Here is a 23,675-nt window from a genome sequence, read left to right on the forward strand (position 1 = left end):
TTACAGTAAGAGCTTGGTTATAGCACACCTCGTCATGTACCATCAAAAATTGCTCACAGACCGCACCAAAACTTTAGTAGTACTAAAGTCTGAGTCATTCAGGGAGCCTTCTTCCTTGGTTTGAATTCCCATATTGAATTGGGGTGAGATATACACTATTTTGAAGGATATGAAATAAATAAAGTGAATGATTGGTTACTAAGCAGTTGCAATCCTGTTTCTGGTAAATGGGATTGGGCCCCTCAGTGAGAGACGAAGGGATAGAGAGAGGAAAGAGAGAGAGAGAGAAATTGAGAAAGAGATAGAGAGAGAGAGAGGAGAGAGACAGATGGAGGGGGAAAGAGAGAGCAATATAAGGGAGAGACAGGCAGAGGGGGAAAGAGAGAATGTGAAGTAGAGAGAGGGGGGACAGAGAGAGTGGGAAGGAGAGCGAGAGAGAGACAGAGGGGGAAAGAGAGAGTGGGAAGGAGAGAAATTCAGAGAGCTATGAGAAAGAGAAGGTTTTTTGGTGTTGCTACGTCTTTGCAAGGACAAATAAAACAAATCAAACTCAAAATTAAATAAGTTTAGAACGCAATTCATCGTATCGTCTTTTAAAAACCTCACAAGATGAACACAGAGAAGGAAGTCTCAAAGCTAAAGACTGAATACAGCTGCCGAAATCCCCCCCCCCCCCCCCCCCCACTCCCCACCTTCCCTCCTAGTCTTCAGTGATGCAGATCACATCAAGCTCCTGACTCCCCGGACAACTCACTCCCAGTTCCCATCTATATGGCTATGGGTTAAGCACAAACAAGGGGCATTAATTCTAGACTCCACCTCAGCCTCACCCTTTGCCTAGCTTCTCCGCCACGGAGTTATCATCTAACATAGCCCACCTCCACGGGCTTGACTCTGCCTCAAGGTGGACGTGCTCCACTTTCTGCTGCTTCCATTAACTTGCCATGCAGAGGCATACTTGTGTGTGTGTGTATGTGTGTGCGTGTGTGGGTGGTTCATTTGTGTCCGTCTACTGTATGTTTGTATGTCCAATTTGTATGTTTGTGTGCAACGTGTGTGTATGTAGGTATATCATCTGCCTGTGAATTTCGTGTGTGTGTGTGTGTGGGAAGAGTGCAGACCCTTTTTTTATCAAGCACAAAGGCAGGTTACCCTGAAGGTTTTCTTGTCTAATGGTTTGTCTGTGTGTGTTTGTGTGTTTGCGCACACACCAGCTGGGGACAGACATGTCAGAGAGGTGGGAGGGGTCTTCAGAAAAAATGGCCAATGCTGTCATTGGGTATTTGAGCATTGTTGTTAGAGTTATGGTTTTCAAACCTAGATGAAGTAAGACGTCTTCCTGAAATGATTTGTTGAACTGTGACATATTTCTAAAATGCAAGCCATACATGATTCAACCCCTTTTGTAAATCTAGAGTACCTATGGCAAAGCCTGGTGCATGACTTCCACAGGATTTGATGGTGACACATTTTGCTTGGAGGGGAAGAACAGACAGCCAAATGAGTTTTTCGAGAGTGTGTGAGGGAAAGAAGAGGTCACAATGTGCCAAGGCTATTATCTCCATTGCCCAGGCACCTGCCAATACTATTCGTAGAGGATAGGAAAAAGAGAGGTCAGTGAGGAAATAAATACATGTGCGGTCAAGCTCTCAGTTTCTCAAGAGTCTGTTTTCAGCACCTTCCCTGCAGACTGTGTGTGGTTTCTGACCCCAGCACATCCTCATTCAAAGTCATGACTGGAGCTGCGATCTTGTTACCCTCCCATGTTTCCTCTGCTGCAGTCACCTGTGGATTTAAAATGATACCCAACATACCGCTATTGGCAACACTTTCAAATGATCTGTTACCTAGTTACTCTTCAGTATGGTTATTGCACAAGTGGAAGTTGGTGTGGGGGTGTTTGGAATTTGGAGGGGTAAAATGATGAGTCTACATGCTTTGCAGAAGAACTGTACATAAATCACCCCAATAAAATAAGCTTTAAAAAACAGAAATCGTCCTCTGTCATGCTGTGTTGTGACTACACCTCATCCTTTAAACATGATATGAACCAGTTGGATCCATGTGTCTCACTGTGCTCTTCGTTGAACCAATGCTTGTGTGGCTGGTGTCTGAGAGACAGCTCTCCTAGCCTCGTCCTGGCTAGTGGGCCCCGGGGTCAGGGGTCAGGGGCGCTTAGGTCCATCATGTTGCTGACGGCTCCGATTTATTTTTAATCTGGGGGATGTTGAGGTCTCGCCACGCAGATCCTGTGGCTTGTTAGGTGTTAGTGGTGAGCTTTCCTGCCCCCTGCTTTGCACTCCCATATAAAAGAAATGTGACAGAATAGCGACCTTGGTGGATTTGCAGGAGAGGTGATGGGAGCCCTGCAGAACGACACTAATTGATATTCCAAACACCTGCTATTGTTACCCTCTACGGGGGAAAAACTCTGCTTGTGTGTGCATTGAAAAGGCAGGCCAGCTCCCCCCACTTATGTTCTAAGTAACATTTGACCTTATTCAATTTACTTGATTTATGCATGCAAGGGTGTATACAGTCAAGTTCCCCAAAGGATGTGTTGATTGTATTTACTATATTTACTGTCTATTCATTTTTTGCCAATTCCTTTTATCATTGCCGAAAAAATGTCATTATCGATGCATCAGCAAGCACATTACTTGCTGTCGAAAGTGGCTGCGGTCACAGAGGCAATTTTGCTGACAGAGATTTCTCCCTCTCTCCCCTTCTCTCCCTTTGCTTCTCGTTTTCTCTCTCTCTCTGTTCTGATAGGTGTCAATTACTTCACCTCTACAGTGAAGAATCAAGCTTGTCCATTGCCATCGACCTCCCCAAAGCAGCCTTCAATGTCAACCTTCTTCAGAGTGGAGGGAGATACCACATAGTCTTTCAAGTTGCCACACCGAGGACCACCAACCACCACAGCCGACAGTACAGCTGGACTTCCTCCTCCAATCCCAGCTCTCCAATCCCAGCCCTCCAATACAGTCCTTCAGGGTTGTATTCTCTCTGAGTCATCTTGTTCTCTGGAGAAACTGAGATTCACTACATGTGTGGATAAGACTCGTTTTTTATCCTGACGTTTGTACTCCCCCGTTTGTTGTTTTTTTTTAACCGGTTGATCTGGAACTGGAGCAGCTTTTGGGAAACGGGGCCCAGATGAGGTGGTGTGGCTGGGGTGTGTGGAGAGCCTCCGTGACTCTCCTGGTTCTGCTGCTCCCCCTGTGGGAGAAGGCCTGCTGGGGGGTGAGCTCCATCTCTGGGGCCCTGGAGGAGGGGGAGTCCCCTGAGGATAAGCCCCACAGGCCTTGGAGCTCTTCCCTAAACCAGCGGGATGGCCTCCGCAGACAGAAACGCAGCTGGGTGTGGAATCAGTTCTTTGTGCTGGAGGAGTACACTGGCAATGAGCCGCTGTACGTTGGCAAGGTACGTGTTCACATCCCTGTTTTGCTCGGTAATCACATCTCAGTGGATTTGCAGCTTTGTCAAAACATGCCGTCGATACTGTTGCCTGTGTTTTGAAATCCTGAACAAATTTGGAAGATTTAATCAGAGAAATCACTGAGAAGAACCTGCAACCCATGCAGTTAACTCTCCGAAACATATTTACATATTTATTTACAGAGTTCAATTCAGCAGATGGTACATATTAGCAGCCCTGTTTGCGCTCTTACATGCCTAACTTTAGATTTTCTATTTTAAATTGTTACACGCAACATAGCAACACATTGGACATATGTCTCAATACAGCCACTATCTACTGTATTGTACTTGGTGTGCCACTGTAACAATAACACCTGCTGTGTCATATCAGGAACAAGCAGCACAATGTGAACCTATTTATCCATTACATTATTTATTACACATACCGTTCATTCACTTTCAGGTCATACAGAACAGGTTTGGCTTCCAAACTGCACATTGAATGTGCAGTTTTTTTTACATGGATGAAAAGTTCTGTTGATGACACAGAAGTGGTTCTAGAATGTTTTTGTCATTGGCCTCCTCTCGACAGACGCATAGTTCCACATAGAAACATTGGTTCCTCAAAGTGTTGTTTCAGCACCACGTAGCAGACGGACAGCTCCTTCACTCAGAGTTGGCTGGTCTCTCAGTGTTGGCCAGATGGGTCGTGTGTGGGCTCTTGGATCCATGCATCCTTGAGGAATTTTCTAGTGTTAATATCAGATCAGATCTCATCTTCCAGCTCATGTGCAGGATAATCTTCCAGGCCTGGGTGTTATTTACTGGGTCTGGACTCCAAGACACATTTGCTCCTCGATTCTGAACTAGATTACCGCCTGCAGCAGGAGTTTAGAAGGGGGTTGGTTCTCACAATACTCTCCAGTCTCTTGCCTCCTATCTCTGTATGCTGGAGCAGGAAGCAAACCAACATTAGCATATTTATGAACATTGTTATGGAGATAGTTATAGACATGGTTAAGGATTGAGGCGCCGTCCCTTCCTGAGTAAGCATCTAATGATGTCAACTCAGTTGCAAAATATTATTGATGTGTTTTGTCATGTATATTGGTGTGCACTGCATCAACAATCAGGCTGAATCTGCATTTAACCTTTGAAAGAACTCCTTTTTTATATACATACACTTTGAGGTGTTCTTGTGTAGGCCTTATTCTGACATTTTAAATTAGCATGGGGAGGTAAACCAAAGGTACGACTGATCAGGCTCAGGCTATTCCGGCAGGTTCTCGTCCCAAGAGGCAATGTTGAAGATCCACTTCCATTGCTGAACTCATATTGAACAGTTACAACTAAATCTCACATGCAGGGATGTGAGACAATTACAACACCCTGATAAACCTTTCCCTCAAACACCTAACATGTAGGGAGTCAGGTGGCTGAGCGGTTAGGGAATCGGGCTGGTAATCAAAAGGTTGCCGGGTTGATTCCCGGCCGTAATGTTGTGTCCTTGGGCAAGGCACTTCACCCTACTTGCTTCGGGGGAATGTCCCTGTACTTACTGCAAGTCGCTCTTGATAAGAGCGTCTGCTAAATGACTAAATGTAAATGTAACATTCCAGATGAAAGTTTTAAAATAGAACAATGTTGGTTCTACAAGGTTTTTTAGAGTGTTATGTCGAGATACAAAAGTCCAAACCATTCTGCTCCTGCACATATTTGATACACTTGATATTACTGTGAATTTATTGGTGTTGGGTGGCTCCGCCTCTTCCCTGGCCCAAATCCCCCCTCAGCTCATGCTGACCCTTTCACACCCCTGACAGATCAGATCTATTTATTCCCAGAGGCCGTGCGAGTTGCCTGGGAGCTGTCACATTACTCGTCCTCTAAGATCGCGCTTGTCACACGGCGTGTGTGGCATGGCAACAGCACAGTGCTGCGGAGGCTTGTATGCCGTGACCTCATGGCGTGGAGTGAGGGACGAGCTGACCCCGTGTCTTGTCATAGAGAGGAACTTCCTGATACGCAAGATAGTTTGATATGTGCTTTGACTCGGGAGCACAGAATAGCAATTCCAATTCAGATCATTTATAAAGTGTTATCTTGGTTGGATTAATCCTGCATGTCATCGACATTTTGTTACAGAGTTTCACAAGACTGCAGTAGTTTTGTCTGTCCAAAACAGTATCGAATGTAATCAATAATCCATAGTATAATCTTAATTCAAGGACTAAACTGTATCTAGCATGATTCCCTCAGCTTTTTTAGGCCATTTGTGGGAATGAAGAAAAAAAACGAGTAACGATGGAAATCTCAATTGCAATCTGGCATTTGAGTGCAAACAATGTAACAGCCACCACATGGATCCGGCCATTTGTGTAACCAGAACTGGAGGGAAATATGATGTAATGGGTAGGAAATGAGAAGTCATCACTTTGGCCTGGCTGCTCCCTCTGCATCTGCAGTCTGTTGGGCTTTAATGCATTCTGTCAGATTCCGAATTTCACAACCAAATGTCTCATTATGCCTTGGCTCTCTGCCTGGGGTAAGTGCACTGGCCTGAAATCAGCTGCAGTCACAGTAAGCCAGAGAAAACATACATTAAAGTCTCACAAACTACACAGACTGAACTGAAAATTGGTGACACATTTTTTTGTTGAGAAGTGACATGGCAGAGTTGCTCATCCTCTTAAGCAGGCATACGCTGGTAAATACGACTTGATTATCATTTTGCGAAGGGTGTTCATGTGACAAAATATTTGCGACAGTTTGAATGAGACGATCTGTAGCTGGTGCCAAATTAGGGATCTAACTATGCATGCTGTGAAAGACAAATATAAAACAGCACTTTTTGGCTAATTGACTTATCATTTTTTTCAAGATTTTATTAGATTTGTTTTGCCTCAGCTGCATTTCCAAACACAAAAAGTGTTCAGAACCTCTGGCTTCTCCAGAAACAACTTTCAATGACGTCTATGTGTTATGTTGTGGCTCTGTTGACAGCAACCCACTAAGACTGCTTCAGCCATCCTCGTGGCTCTGTTCACGATTCACTGAGTACAGAGATTTTCCCATCATGCCCGAGGCAGAAGATCTCCTCCTTCAGATCAAATGGTTGGCCGAGGAGCACATCAGACCGGACCCTTGTGTTCCATCTTGTGCTTCTTTACAGAGCCATGTCCAAGACTAACCGTCCAATTAACCGACATACTTATTTTTACTGTTCATCCTCTAATGGCAGTGTTTGGGCAGCAGAGAATTTTGTCTTCCTGCCTAGCACGCAACATCATGCCCCATGCTATAAAGAAGCATTAGATTACATTAACTTTACAATAAGTACAGGGACATTTCCCCGAGGCAAGTAGGGTGAAGTGCCCAAGGACACAACACCTGACTCACAATGAAGCACAAGATTATGTGTGATGGTTGACTTGGTCCATTATCGAGTGCCCCAAAAACGTTGATGCCATGCTTGAAGAGTTGTTGCATGTATAGTTAAATGTGGCTGCCACATGAATGACTGGTCTGGTTTCTATGGACAAAATCTGGTAATTGGGTCACAGAATCATGTTAATAAATCATTGGTTGACAAATGTTTTCCCTTCTTGGCCGTGCTTTTCCCATCGGGTGTCTGACACTGTGTGCTGTAAGCCTATAACGACAGTCATTCAATTTAGATGGGAATGAAAAAAACAAACTAAAAACATCCTGCAACATGTGTCACAGGCATTAAGTGTGGCCCTCGCAGGCACTAACATCGGAACATGCAGTTCCTGTACTAGCGCGCCAGCTAGCTAACTCATTAGCATTCTGTTAGGGGGTTCTCTTTCAAATGGATTAGCATCAGCGCACGGCGCTACCACAGAGGGGGTCACTCTCAATAGCTGCTACTCACTCTCCATACCTAAGCACAAACAGACCAGCACAGCTGGCGATTGGGCAGAGAGCAGCATGGCTAGGCTGGGAGGACTGGATGCAAGCTGACAGGGGGGACAGTATACACGAGGTACCCAGGTAGGAGATCAGGGGTTGGGGGTAGCTCAGTGCTGAGGACCCCTGGGGACCTGGGGAGGCCTATCTGTGGAGCAAAGCATCAAAGTGGATGAAGACGGAATGAAGACGTGATGCAACTGGCAATCAGTCAATTTTTTCAAAACAGAGAAAACATGTTTGCATGATGTCTAATTGCAAGATTGGACATTTGCATTGTAACCTCTTATTCACGATACAGTATGTCAGTAAGCACTTAGCAGTTAAAAACTCTAGCAAACTCTTTGGAGTGTCAGGGTAGGTTTGATCTGGTCATAGTGGGAAGGTTTGATCTGGTCATAGTTAAATACAATACTTTATGCCGAATGACCATATTATCATGTTTGGGTACATTGATTGAAAACATTGAAGGGTGCAGACTTCAGTTACGATTTAGATTCTTCAGTTAAGTTTGAGTAGTTCTTGGAAATGTTGATGATGTCATTTCTCTGCCTTTGGTACAGTCCTCTGGGTTTATTTCTCTCACTTTATTGTATTCTTTGGGTGGGTTGCTAAGAAACAGAGGTATGAAAAAATAAGTAAAATCATTGTTGAAATGATTGTACCATTCGGGTTTGTTTGATGCCCTTGTTAACAGTGTTTCCTCATACTGCATGGGTGCAGCAGATAGACATTCATGGTGTTAATGTAAAATAGCTGCTTGTTAATTCATCACCACACACACACATTTCAGTTTTCAACTGTGTTTGGAAGTTTGTTTTAGATGTTAGGGTATTTCAACAATACAGATCTTTTGAATTATTAATAAGGTGGCCTCAAACAATGTAGAAATGATTGTTTGAATGAAAATGTTTTTTGGGGGTACAAACACACACACTCCACCTTTTGTTTTCCAATACAAACGGTTTGGATTTTAACAGACTTTAGATAAAGAGTCATGGAAGAGATATGATGATTGTCTCAGACCTGCCTGTGGAAATTAGACTGATAAAGTAATCTGATCCATTTATATACATGATCCAGATAGTATGAATTAGAGGGAGTCAACCTACATTGTCAACTGTGTGTCTAACTTAATAGGACAAGTCAATAAAGGAGGGCGTCCATTTTCATGAGAGCAGTAATTAGATTACAGTATTGATGTAGAAGAGCTGATGAACGTCTTTTTCTAATGAAAGCAGTCAGATCTGGGTGTATCGAATATCAGTTAACTGGTAACTATTTTCATTTGTTGTCTAATTTACCATATTACAGAAGAGACTCTGGAATAATGATCCAATTATTTAAAAGGAAAAGGATTTAAGGCAAGATGCTACTGTACTCTGTGGTGCACACAGCGATTCATACAGGTTTTCAAAATACAGTAATGTATAGTTTTGACAGTTAGTCTAGTTTTACTCAGCTGAAGACAAACACACTTTCATTCTAAAAGGTTCCTGTATATTCTTTAGGAATCCATCGCTATGAGTTATCATTTGATCCTTGTAGCTTAAATTCAAATATGCTCCATGGTTGTTGGATATATTTCTGAGAATTCATTCTATTCTTAGCTCATTCATTTTCAGCTAAGGTGATGACTCTCTAGTCTTGACAGTGTTAAATTATGCCCCTGGCTGACACAGTGCAAAGACTACAAAATGATTCACAGCTGGGATGGCCTGTAGTCCACAGTAAGGTGCTTTGAGCATATGTGCTGGAAATGCATCAGAAAGGATGTGGAAGTGGAGAGAATGATTCACTGTGTTTGTGTGGACAGGACTGAATGTATTCACTTCTGGTGGTAGTGTGTTCTCTCCCAAAGGCGCTCTCAAGCTGAGGTTTAAGGTAGTGTATTGTTTGAAGTGCTACTGCTTTTGTGAGACGCTTTTAATCCCCTCAGCTAGAGCCACTGTACTTGGCACCAGCACTGAGAGACTGGCATTGTCCTTACATCCACATCACTACACCACAGGTATCAACTTTCACCAACATTCTCTAAGTATTAGAGGTTCCGAAATGAAACATTTCACCCAATTTATAGTCTATTTTCTCTGAACGGGGGAACGTCTTCTATCTCAGGACAAAAGACAGATATGGATTTTAAGCGAACTTGATTGGATGGAGGCCCGTAGTGTTCTATTGCCACCTTGTTCTAGCCCCCCCGCCCCCCTATGTTCCAGTACGTTAGTCACAGTGTGGCTCATGCATGTGTTTACCCCTGGGGGATCTATGATGGTAATGTATGTATTGGATTCTCCGCCGTGCCTGGTCCATACGCACTATCCAATCAATATCTTGTTTCAGTTTCTATTTGACAAATTAGTGACTTAATGAATCTAATACAAGCTGGTTGAAATTAGACTGAGCAGAAGTCATTGATAGAGTACAGTACATACATTACAGTATTATATGCACGCAATGAGAGGATGAACAGGAGTTCAAGTTGGTTCTACCTTGATAAAAAAAGAGTTGAGTTAATGACGGCAATGTCTGAAACCTCTAAGTTATTTTGTAAAGTAAAGTAAGTACTTGCACAGAAGTAAGAATGTGATCTGAGAATGTGTTTTTAATCTTTTCAAATACTTAAATGTTGATTTAGCTTTTTGCATTTTGACCATTGGGCTAGTCCCAACACATCAGAATCAGCTTTACTCGCCAAGTAAATTTGCATCGACAAGGAATTTACTGTGGCCGGAAGGTGCATACGGTAAACATATACGAGTTTTAAATATATAATATAGAAAATATAAAATGTAGAAAACTGACAATAGTATCTGAGATAATTCTAACCACTACTATACAATGATTTTTTATAATTTTTTATATACAATACAAATAAAATAAGATATAAAGAAGAGTGCAATGTGGAATTTGTGGAATGCACAATGTGATCCAACATCCACACTCACTGTCCCGGCAGATTCAAATAAACACAGAGTATTTGAAAGGATTTTTAGTACTAATTGATTGACGTTGTTCTTCCTTCCACCTTCCACAGTATTGTAGGAGAAGGCCAGCCTCATCTCCAAACCTCTTCACGCCTCAGCTATGACTTTTACTAAAGGCCACTTTCAACAAATGTCAATCGCCACCGAACATTGGTAAATAGTTTTAGTTCTGACCAAATTTCAGAGCACTGACATACATGCTAAGGTTGCCATTAGGGTAGAAATACCACAGTTCACACCTGAAGAAAAAGGGCATTTTAAAATGGAACATGTCTCCAGTGACTTGATATGTTTATTCAGTTATGGGTTGATGTTTTTCCAAGACTCTTGTTCAAAGTTGTGTAAATGTTGACAGTCTTGACTTCTGACAGTCTTGACTTCTGGTGAATCAATCACCACACACCGATGCAATGAAATTTGAAGTGTAAAGATAAACAAAAGCAGAAATGTGCTTCTACAGTAAATGTGTAATGGCATGCAAAACTAGATACCTAAGTTGGTACAATTATTGAAGATATACTTATTCTTTTATAAACAATTGTTGATAGGTCCATGTTTAACTTTTGTAATGTTTTGCAAAGACCCTGCACTTTATACAGTTCCATTGAGTACAAAAAGTAATGTTCCAATTCAAGGCTTTGTATTTCCCTTCGATTAGGAATTCCCTTTTTCAACCTCATGACATCCTTCCCTCACAAATACTCGTCTGACAAAATGTTCTCTACGTGGATGATAAAGTTGCCTGGCTCTTAGAGGAAACTATTGATATAATTGCTGTCAAGTGGTTACAGGGAAGTTCTTGTCGACACAAGAGCCCTTCAATGAACAGGTTTTTAATCTAAATAATCTGTGTCAAGCTTGGCTATCACAACATGTTACCTATGAAGAGCACTCGAGAGACTGTGTGCGAACGCCAAGTGTAAACAAACACCGGCAATTATATTTTAGCCCTTGTACATATGTAGATACATTATTTACATAGAACACAGAGATTGTTTGTATTGCCTGTTGAAGAGAAGGATTGAGTAGTTGAAGTAGTCCTTTTGGCAAGGACATTAGCGTTAGCAGATTGTAGCTACGTTGTTCACATATATGTTGTTAACAAAGACAACGACTACAGAATTCCTTATATCAAAACGGTTAGAAATGTTTTAGTCCTTTTCATTGCATTTGAAAAGCAATGTATGTTCCAAAGACCCATTGTTGTAGATGTGGCTTCTTTCCCTAATTTGAATGAATGGAGCCATTATAAAAAGTGTCAAAGGTCTGTCTAGACAACTTACATTTCACCTTGCCAGATGCAATGAGATGATGTTGTTCACGTCTGAAGGAGTGGCATGGCCAGTCATTGCAGCATAGGCACTCTCACACACACCTACACATGCACATAAGCCTCCACATGCACACACACACACACACACCTACACACTCACACACACACACACACACACACACACACACACACACACACACACACACACACACACACACACACACACACACACACACACCTGTATCATCCATTGCCTATCTCAGCCTTCAAATAAAGACTTTAGAGTAAATCTCATCTCATGTTTTCACAGCAACCATCTGGCTGTCTTTAGAGTTGCCCTTGACATGTGTTTGTTAATTAAAGACATGTAGGAGTGGGTGTCTCCGAGGCCTTTAAATCCACCTCCCCCCATTCCCCCCCCCTCCCCCCATTCCCCTCCCCCCTGTCGCCTCAGTCTTGTCATTATTGCCACCGTGACAATTCGTCATCGCCGCCAATGAAAGTCATCAAGCTGGCTTTCCCTTTTTTCCTTCCTCACAGTATCTGACATTGGGCTGACTGCCCCCATCTGTACATGCTCACACACAGAGGACATGAATAGGCGTCAAGCTCAAAGGGGGAGGGAATCAAAGCTCTTTCCCTCACTAACAGGCTCCTTAGATACAATCTTTGTGACCTTTGTTCTGTTCTGGGAGCAATACGGGTCCCAAACTGACAGCTCACTGACATACACTTTTTGAGTGAGCCTACAGAGCGCTTCCATGAACAGAGTTGCAATACAAGAACCTGGAATTTGCATTTATATTATTTTCCTCTATTGACAAACCCTCATTCTGCTCCAATAGTAGGAGCATCATGTGCTAGACTTCAAGTGGATTAGGAGGAGATGAGAGAAAAGGAAATTTCAGAACAAACAGCTCATGACACCAAACAAACCACCAGAGTAATGAGAAGACCTGAGAATTGAATCTTGGAATTCATTTTATGGACACAGTTCATGCCTCCCCCCAAAAAGCCTTCTGCTGATGGTGTTGCAGGTAAATGATGGATACATGGGACAACTCAAAACCTTCAGTAACATTCACTGGGCGCACTGTGTTGTGTAAATACCCTGCTTGTGCTTCCGTGTTTGGTGGATATTTTCTCAGTTTCTCATTGTCCATGATCCAAGTTTTGTATTTGAAATCTTAGCTATATATTAACACCCTCCCTCCCCACCAGCCAAAATTTCATATTCATTTCTTATTTATTTTTTCCCTTTAGTAACTGGGCTGTGTTCCTGAGTTATTAAGAGGATGCCAGCAGGTGCACATACTGTATGAACTCTTCCGAGGGAGAGGGAGAGGAGAAAAATGCATAAATGGCAATCAGAATAGTGAAAATCATTGATTGAACGTTGAAACGTTTTGACGTTGATTGAAAGGCGATTCGCTCATGTGCTCAGCAGCAGAGATCAGTGAGGCTTGCATTACCCTCACTGGGGGGCTGGTTGTGTTTACTTCCCCATGTATCCTGTGAAAGGAGTCATATCCAGATTCTTTGTAGCTACTGTCAAGCATTTATTCACATGGTGGAGCCAGCCACATGGAGTCAGAGGGCTGATAAACGACCTTTTAACTCACTTGAATCGGTTTATTCAGAGAAGAAAGTCTTTTTTTGTGTTTGCTTTAGAGAGAGGGAAAAATACTTTTTTGTGATTCTGTATAATTTTTGGTACAGTGTGAATTGAAATGTAATTTTAAAGTGTCTGTGTTGGTGTGTGGTAAGGAACATGTGACCAGGCTGACGAGTGACTTTACAGTTTGACATGAAGTTAGGTAACACTTAATAATCCATCTTGATAGCAATCTTTCCTCTGAAGAAGGGCGTTAATTGGTCTAATCCTAAGAATTCCCAATAAATATTCTCTCTCTTGTTCGGACAATCGAAATCAGACACATTTCTCAACTCACCTCAGCTTTCTGAATCTTTGCCTAGTTTCATTTGCTAGTCAAATCAGTGTTTTACATCTTTAAGCCATGACGAAGAAATAGGTGGACTAACACTAAAGGAACTGAATGCACAGCCTCTTCATTAAACACTCGGAGCTGATGGCTGGTGGCTGTCCCAGATAACTCAGCCAGACAAACGGCTTGTCTCTGTCTGACACGTAGAATCCCTACACTAATTTACTTGATGCATCATAGAGGCAATATGTTCCTCATGATAACCTTGATGGTACTGTTTGATGGATATTACTGCAATTGTGACTCTCTGTGGCCTTTCTCTATTACCGCACCTCGGTGTCTGGAGCGACAGGTCACTTTATTTGAGTATGAACCTAATTCACCATGAGATTCTATGGTGTTATCCCTCACACCCAGAGAGACAGGCCCGTTTCTCCACCTCTCCATCACACCTCAGTCTTATAGTGGGAATGTGCCATATGTTGCTATATCTCTGTAATGACTGGGTGTACAGTAGCAGTCTGATGGATTACTGATGGATGTTTTTGTGCAGTAATGCTCTAAAAGGCTTTGGTTGGTATTGATACAATCAATAATTAATACAATGATATCGAAATGAAAAGCGATGCTGGCTTCAAGTCAATGCTGGTGTCACAGTCCTCGTCATCAAACAAAAAATGATGTTTACATGAGGAGACTCAGAGCACATAATTGGAAATTAACTTAATTACATTCTAACTGCATGTGTCTCCCAGATTGAAGAAACATGGGTAGGAAACAGATGTGCAGTGTGGTTTTTGGCTGAGGAGATATCAGCATCCTGGTGGTATGTATTTGTTTGTGTGTTTGTGTGGGGGTGCATGTTTGTGTGTGTGTGTGTTTGGAGTTATTGAGCATAAAAGACAATTGCCTCTATAGATCCCGGCAGAGTAAATAGGAGAGGATGTTGTGACTCCCGCCACCCCGACTCTTTCACTGGGCCTCATGCTTATTTGTAGACTCCACTTTGACAGTGGGTGACTACATTGGCATTGTTGTATTGTAATCGCTGCAACTATGTGACGAGAGGACAACAGGAAAGCCTATACCACTGGTTCACAATATTGCTTTCTCACCCATACATCTGTTTGACACCGTAGAGAGACAGAAATATATTTTGAGTGACAGCGGGGGAGGCTGTTTCTGTTTGACTCTCCACCTTCAAAACGTTAAGCTCTGCAGCGGGGAGAGGCACCGGAGCACACCAGGGCAGCATCACAGACGCTGTTTCTTTTAAGGTTTTTATTTTGGGGTGTTTGTGAAACATTTTACAATTCTTGTGGAAACCCCATTACACTCGACCGTTCGAACCGTGCTGCGAAATGTTTCTTCAGGGCGATTGTTGATTAAAGGCCTGTGAGCAGCAGTGGAGACTGTTTGGCTGTACTGGAGCCAGTGTTGCTCATAGGATGCTTCTGGGTATGGACTTTGTATCTGTGCTTGGCTCAAAACTGTGTACACAGTCCACTGAATGGAAGAAAACACTGCCTCCTCCTGAGAGGGAAATGATACAAAAGCTGAAACAAGTATCCAGCCTTTTTTATTTGTTTTTTTATTTATATATTCAGTTTTCCCCTTTTTTATTGCCAAAGGCCTCCTTTCTTTCTCCATTTCTTTGTATCTGCACCGTAAAAAGGAGAAATGCATCAAGTGCAATTTTACTTTAAGTACTGTCAGCCATACTAGATTGCTAACAGAGACATTCTTACACACATACTTCTTATACACATATTAACTATAAGACACTGAAAATTGCATCCATCGGGACCAAATTTGCTGAAGCAAAATAGGTCAAAAAGAGGTACAGCAGTGTTCCCCATATTACCCAGAATACATTGCAGTGGAAGTATCATTCTGTTTATCCCTGAAACGGGATTTAATGAATTCTCTAGAGAAGTGCCAATCATTAGGGCCAAAAATATTCAAAAAGGAAAAAAATATTATGGTTTAAACTTTACATTAGCTGCTGTCTTTTTTCAGAGTATTACGGTATCTCCTGCTTCTCCTACAATCTGACACAATTTCAACAAATTCCAGGCCCAGTCCCGTGTAGACAACCACACTCTAACCTAGCTAAGAACATCACATAAATAGGACAGTAAATCATACTTTCAAGTCACGCACCGCCATTCAACACCACACATTGCCTTATCGTTATCATGATGGGATGCGTGCCCCATATTATACTGTGCACAGTAACCAGGTGCAGCATTGAAGTTCTATCAGGCTGCTCACCTGTACAGTTTCCGCTTTCTTATTCCACGCCCCCGAGGTAAACAACACAAACACAAAACCAGTGTGATTGTCCCGAGGGAGAGATGCCTGAATACAGATTGACGATAAGTGTCAGCCTTGATTCCACTTCTGGTTTCCTCTCAGATCTGACTTGCTCCAGCCCCTGTGCTCTCTGGCGTGTTTTTTAAGCAAGGCTCGCCACTACGGCCCACTGAGCTATGCTCCCCTCCAGGGAGGCAAAGAGAGGAATTATAGAAAAAGCTATTTACATTTTTGCAAGAGAAGCAACAATGGTTCTAGATGAAAGTCCAGCGTAACGAGAGAGGAGGTTTCAAACACCACCTGTAAATGAGCAGCGATGGTTCAAAAACGGGCGAGATTAAGGAAAAGGGGTGGAAAATGTTCAGCTTGGGTATTCTTTAAATAAGACGTGCTGGGACATGCAGTTTTTCATATGCTGCTCTTACTGTTGATTAGATCTGAATATAAAACTCTGGAGGGCAGTAGTTTCCACACTGTATCTGACTGCTGTACTAACATAGTGGAGGAACTGAATTACAAAGAGCAAAAAAATATAAATTATACAGGCAGCTGAACCCAGCGAAAGCCGTCAGAAGACTACATATAATCGTAGGACCTCTGACCCTCAGTTGCGTGCTTTGTTGGCTGACAGCTTTGTCCTCCGTGGTATTTACCGGGACAAACTGCCACGGTTGGCTTGGCCGAGATTAAATGTTGACTCTCGCCACCGCAAGACAATTTGCCTCAAGTTTTCTCCTGACAGCAGCATTAGGTGAATAAACATACTGAGGCCATTTTAAGAGTGGCAATTGAAGCAGTTTGAGGCATGAACATGAAACTAGTACTGTCATTATGCCAGCCAACCTGTAATCTATTAAGAGTCTGATGGATTTCTTTAAAGACAAATGTGGGTGATCTAGGAATAGTTTCCATGAATTAAAATTACATACAGAGTTGAGTGACTCACAGACAATCTCTTTTTATTCAAGACATTGAAACAATGTTATTGACTGTCTGGTTTTGGCTGCGGTAGCATCATTGACAGCGTTTTGTTTGAGAGAACAACCTTGAACATCACCAACTTCGGAAGCATTCAACCAGACAGCAGTTTACTGGACAACGTTGCTGTAAAGTATGTCTCACACAATACTTCTTTTCACAGCACTGCCAATCTTCATCTCGGTTGTGAAAAAATGCAATATTTTGTATTAGCACCGATGAATGAACAATGAATTCATTTACATTACAAAAAATATGACTTCTGTTTAGGACAACAACAACACACTTGGCATGTCTTTCTGTCATGACAGAATGTGTCAGTTCGTTTGACAACACCAGCCTCCAGGACATCTGTCACACCCGCTTTCTTTTGTGCTCTCTCTCTTTGCAGCTCCACTCAGATGTAGACAGAGGAGATGGCAACGTGAAGTACGTCTTGTCAGGGGAGGGCGCTACGTCCATCTTCACTATCGATGAGAACACCGGTGACATCCACGCCACTAAGCGTCTGGACCGAGAGGCCCAGGCCTACTATACTCTACAGGCCCAGGCGGTGGACCGCATCTCCAACATCCCCGTTGAGCCCAAGTCGGAGTTTGTGGTAAAGGTCCAGGACATCAACGACAACGAGCCAAAGTTTCTGGACGGGCCGTACTTGGCTGGAGTGCCGGAGATGTCTCCCCTAGGTGAGCCTGTGTGACTCTCCCTCTCTTCACCTCCACTCTCGTCTTTCTCTCTCTCCCCATCTCATTCTCTCACTTCCTCCCTCTCTTCCTCAACCAGCGTCTGTACTGTCTTGCTTTTCCCCTCAACAAATCACCCCTTGTCGCTCTCCTTGTCACATTCTATCTGTTCTCATTTCTCTCTCTCCGTACACTTCACATGTTAATGACTACTGAGACGGCAAACTCTGTCTCGCCAAAAAATGAAATTGCAGATGATCGTGTTTCGTCTTTCAGGCTATGATATCCGTTACCTTGGTCACAGTAATAGGAAGCAAGATTAGCACTGAAGAGGTCATCTCCCATGCTGTGCACATCTCATTTTATCAACCATACTTTCTATTTACATACATATGTACGTATGCTGTATATATATATATATATATATATATATATATATATATATATATATATATATATATATATATATATATATATATATATACATATGTATATCGATTATTTATTTTTTTCACACAAGTTGATTGTTAAGTTTTCTATACTTTCAGATTTGTTGCTATTACACATAGTGTAATTAATAGCTTTGAAGATCAACTACTTGTCCTGTTCAAACAAATACAACACCTCAACAGTGCATAGACTGTGAGTCCAGAGATGCTAAGATAGTTTAAATCCAACAGGACATGTTTGGAGCACCTCCTTAGGTATTTCACCATGGAAACAAAAGCTTAGCTCATGCAGCCGAGGGACCCTGGGAGCCAATCCTGTCAGAATGGAAAATGTGGATTAAGGCTTCATTTAAAATGCATGTGACAATCTGCCAGGAATGGAAAAACAGCCGCCACATGCCCAGTGGCAGACAATGTCTCCCGATCTCAGGGTTAAGTGATATGACAGCTGCAAACACATCCAGGCTCAATATTAGACACAACAAGACGCGATGAGGGGAGGAAACATCCCGGCCCTACGTCCTCCCCTCAGTACAGGATGACATAGGCCAAGATGATGGGAAACTTAAGGGACATGGGTCGATTGTGGCATTTTTCAGTATCTTTGCTCATTTGAAATGAAAGCCATTCCAGACTGGAGGAGGGTGGCAGATCCAGGGAGTGCTTTGCTTGTGATTTCGGCACTGAGATCTCATAAGGATTAAAGCGCCTACAGCAAACGGATGGAGTGTCTGTGTGTGATGGGTGGGGGTGGGTGTGGGGGGGGGGGGGGGCAGTACAAGGACTCAGGCTTAAGGAACTCATGGATTAGAGTACAAGGGCTGGAGAATCTTGTGTCCAACCGGAGATAAGAGAGAATCTTAACGCGTCAACGCCACAGAAGAACGCCAAGGGAAGCAGACAGAGCAGAGCCCCAGGTCGCTCTGGCGGGGTTATTTACTCAGCCCAGCCCTTTGAAGGTCTTCATCTCCAGTTGTTTGAACAACACGTGAATAATGCATGTTTCGCCTTTTTGTAAATATCTGCTCAAAGCAATTATCAGAGCGGTAAAGCACAGAGGGGTCCTGGAACCTTGTGTGCTCAATATCTCCTTTATAGATGTCTTTAAATCATTAATGGGCAAAGACCTGGACTGTTGATGAATGGCTTCAATTTAGAGGAAATCATGAATTGAATTAATTAAGTAATTAGGTGGTGCTCGTCCACACACACGGAGACCTTAAGGCCTGAGGATTTTGGAGGGCTTTTGTCTTAATCACGCCCGGGATGTCAAATAAAAGACAAGAGGGCTTGAGGACGGTTGGCTGTGTGACAACCCTGAGCCTGGGCATTCTCCTGTTCCAGGGAGGAGGACCCAGGGAGCGGATTGAGGGCTCATTACAAGAATAGGGAATGTAATGTCAACCCAAGGCCACAGCTTTTGAATTTACTACCCAGAAGTCCTCTATCCACCTGTCATTGTTCCTGTCTAATTCATGAGGCCCCCCCAGATCAAGGATGGAACAGTCGTTTAATACCGGGAGAGAAAGGGGGTGGGGGGTGTTTTGCTGAAGTTGACAGACAGACGAACTCCAGAAAGCCATGGTAATGCGACAGTTGATTCCCATTATTATTTTCTTGTGGTTTGAAATTCGGATGTGGTAAATGTAATATTTGAGTTAAACTTTTAGATAGTGTGTTGATTTTGGAAATGTTTAAGTGAAGATTATGAAAGTATTGCCACCCTTGGAACAAAAGAACCCAAATCTCGAGCACAGCAGGCAATTATGAACTCTAATGGTAACAAAAAGGTGAATTTTGTCATTCACTTCCACTCAGCAAATACTGTAACTCGACTCAGAGCAATAATCCCTGCTTATCTGAAACAGGGGGGCACTGGTGTGTGAGCGTGCATGAATGTAATCAACTTATCATGTATGGCAGTGTTCAATACTCATTAAAGCCTTGCAAAATTGGTGAGCTTAAATGGCTTCCTTGATAGAGCTTTCTTTAAATAGGCAATTATCAGACACAACTACACGTTGAATACCCTTTTTGTTATTACGTTGAAAGTGAGTTTGTTTAAAAGTCGCTCTTCAGTGGTCTCAGACTTTGCTGACTGTTATGTATGTACAGTTTTTTTGTAATAAACAATACGGTGCAGACTAAACATTAAAGCTTAAAAACATGACATTAAATAGTCTGAAAGAGATGACTAACAAGTTAAAACTTTGGAATGTGCAGAAACGAGAATTCAAAATGACAGTTGTGTCTAGCGGTTTCTATCTGTGAGAACATCGCTCTCCAATTCAAATGTGATGTGGTATATTTATTTTCATTACTGTCAAATGACAATTGTTCTCCCAAGAAGCGGAATTGATTAGGAAACACTTTTGTTGGCATTCTCTGAAAATAAATGAAAATATGAAAATTTGATCAATCATAGCAATGAAGATGGACAAATAAGGAAGTGACACGGACAGGAGAAATGCGTAAGTGGAAGATGGTGCTAGACTGGAACCGTGTAATGGATTCATATGTCAGGGTATTTATCAGTTTGAGACAAGCACAGATACTTGATGCCTGTCTTTTCTTATATTACTGTTTCTGTCGAAAACCCGGAGCAATCTTCAGTTACTAAACAGCACATAAGCCACACAAAGCATAAACACAACCACAACACAGAAACCTTGAGCAAGCCATAATCCTCATCAGAGTCTAGATTTTGTGATAAATCCAAATAATAATTGTGAGCCTTCTGTAAAACATTTTCAGGTAACATACTGTACGTCAGTGGTACGCTCTTTAATACCTTACTGTAGTCAATCGTTAACCTTGATTGTTTCAAAATGTTGTCAGAAATGTAGGCGTTAATATAATCTAAGGCTCCACATGGAACCAAACCTGTTTAAACTTCTTCTGGTATAAAAGGCTATTTCCTACTACCTTCAGATTCAGGGCCAAGCCTGTTAATTTTGGTTTATAGCTCCAACGGGGGGCCCTAATCTTCAATTTCCATGATCACTTCATTCTGTAAAAGCTTGTAAAATACAGCTCAAGCTAGAAAGAGGGATTTTTTTATTAGGGTGTTTGCCACAAAATAAAATATAACCTACTTATAAGACGGCACTTTCCTTTATATGCTTCAGTGTAGGAGATTGCGTAGCTTGCATGAGTGGCTAGTTATTAAAGTGAAATATACAAACATAAAGAACCTATTCATCTGATAATGTTCCAAAAAATGTTTTTATTTCAAGGTTACTTCACCAGTGATGTCTACCAAGGATAACGACACGTTTTGATAAGCAAAGGGGCGTCAGCTTTTATACGGCCGTTGACGTCAAGTCTGAGTCTTCCTTGGCTTGATTGTCTTCCTCAATCTATTAGACAGCAGGTCTTGTACTAAAACAGCTCAAGAATAGATCATCGTTTAAAAAATATTTTAAAACAGAAGAAAAAGCATAGAATAGAAAAACATTTTGACTTTTTGGTCAGACATTTTATTCTTGTGATCTTCGTCAGATGTTAAAAAACATCACATTTCTAATAATGTTGATTTTGGTTAACCTGTAAAAACACTTTATAAGCTGAATGCACTATTGCACTAACACCATATTCAGCTTTTTTTTTTTACCATGTTTTCTCATATTAGCCAAGTAGCCAGTGGCCAGTGTCAAATGCCTCTGCTGTGCGGGATGGTTGAAATGGACCTGTATTTTTGTATAATGTACCATGAGTATAAGCATATCACATACTAAGGCTAAGACTATAACCCTGTATTCTATTGTTTTGCTTACAATGCCTTAATGAAGGTCCTCCTAAGCCTTTGAAAAATCTTCAAAAACTATAATTCAATCCGAGTGGCAACTATGCGTTTCTATAGCCACTGCTAAACTGTGGCACTGAAGCCAGACCCTCGCTCTAATGGTTCCCTTTATTAATGCTACAGGTGAATAGTCTGATTAGGTTGATTAGCAGAACTGTTCTAGGTGGGATTTCACACAGTACTTATGCCTCTGTTCCCTCTAGACTGCACTCTTAACCTCAATCATATCGGCTGACATCCTGCTGAGTAAATGGACGGAAACGAAAGACTTGAGGGAAAAATATTAGATTTTTCGGGTTGGAAAAAGTCCTAATCAACAATCACTTCAGAAATCAAATCCCATTGTGCTGTGTTGATATGGCTAGTAGGACAGTCTTGTATATTAGTGCAGATGAACAAGGACAGAGTGACTCAGACCTGTGCAGTATCAATCTACATAAAAACTGGTTTAAAGTTCTGACTGTGGGTTGCCAGAATGCTGAATTTCAGAAAGATAATGGAACACAATAGTGAAGAACATCCTACACTACTTCCAGTGCATCCCTCGCCTTCCTGGTTAGTCAACATCCTTCACCACCCAACATAAGCTTATATTGTTCTACATTGTTCTTCACAATACTATATCATTTGTCAAATTGTTCTCTGTTATGGGAGATCTAAAACCCTCCCCACTTGTTGGGATGATATCAATCAGTGACCGGAATGATGAATGACACCTTAAAAGTGTTGACTTGATTTATTAGAGCGAGCTCGGATCAATCAACCATCAACATATGAACGGAGCTAGTTCAGGCATGGCACTCGGGCAGCGCGCGTCATCCGCTCGTTAACTACACCTGTGTTAGCCAACACAGTCATAACGTCTGATAAGGCGGCATTAAAAGGCCGCTTGGATATGCACACACTAACCCCCCGTTGCTGTATGATCTGTGCTACTGCCGCCCTCCCCCACCCCCTTCTCCCCCTCGCTGTCTGTATGTTCTATCATCAGGGGGATTATATCTCTAGTGCTTACATCTCTATTGCTTATATCTCTAGTGCTTATATCTCTATTGCTCCCTGCCTCATATTTCATGTATGTATGTGTCGCATCGAGGGGGCAGGGAGTGCTTCCCTTAGATCATCTACTCAAGTCAAACCTATTTCTATGTCATGGTTATCAATAAATGCTCTAATACGTGAGTGTTTTGACTGAACTAGCACTTGGTGGTCAAATGAATGAAATGGGTTGGTTACAGAGTGGCTAATATACACTGGAGTTCAGTTTGAACATAGGTTCCATAGAATAATTCCTTACTGGGCACAGAATGTTGTCAGCATATTCGTATTCTTGAAAGGTCATTCCTGACAGCATCATAACTCATTAATGCCTTGTCTAATACTCTCTCCTCCCTTGCTCCTGTCTGTCTCTATCAAGAGGGACCCCAAGTTATATATGGACCTTGTGTAAAGTCCCCTCACAGACTAAAGCCCTTCTTACACAGAAACTGCACATCAACACTAGAACCCTCTCACTAGGTATGATGTTGTCTTGTAAACTAAAAAAGCCCCTTCTGTTACACAGGAACCATGGTGGTCCAAGTGGCAGCCACTGACGCAGACGACCCCACCTATGGGAACAGTGCCAGAGTGGTGTACAGCATCATCCATGGCCAGCCGTACTTCTCTGTGGAGCCCAAGACTGGTAGGTGCAGCAGTGATGACCTCTAAGCAATGGATTTTTGGGGGTGATTTTCTTCCAAGGGAGAAGCCTGACATTCTACTTAGTCTGGTTTCTTGTATGTTTATCTCGAGGGCCACAGTGGGAGTGCACCCATTTCCAAGCCCTGTAGATAGAACATTCAGCTTAATTATGACTCCAGGCTAGCTTCATTTCCATCCCTGA

General features: G+C 42.2%; 1 protein-coding gene across 1 annotated transcript in view; it reads left to right on the forward strand.

The window, feature by feature from the left end:
- The first annotated feature begins 3,159 nt into the window (after positions 1 to 3,159).
- Positions 3,160 to 23,675, forward strand: part of LOC146274884 (cadherin-7-like) — a 49,103-nt gene continuing 28,587 nt past the window's right edge. Inside the window, exons 1-3 of the mRNA XM_084702534.1 lie at positions 3,160 to 3,426; positions 17,245 to 17,539; positions 23,355 to 23,474. Of these exons, the coding sequence (XP_084558660.1) occupies positions 3,160 to 3,426; positions 17,245 to 17,539; positions 23,355 to 23,474 (682 nt within the window). The remainder of the gene's footprint in view (positions 3,427 to 17,244; positions 17,540 to 23,354; positions 23,475 to 23,675) is intronic.

The sequence above is a fragment of the Hypomesus nipponensis genome, chromosome 8, assembly GCF_054491055.1.
Source record: "Hypomesus nipponensis isolate SF chromosome 8, ASM5449105v1, whole genome shotgun sequence".
Taxonomy (NCBI): Eukaryota; Metazoa; Chordata; class Actinopteri; order Osmeriformes; family Osmeridae; genus Hypomesus; species Hypomesus nipponensis.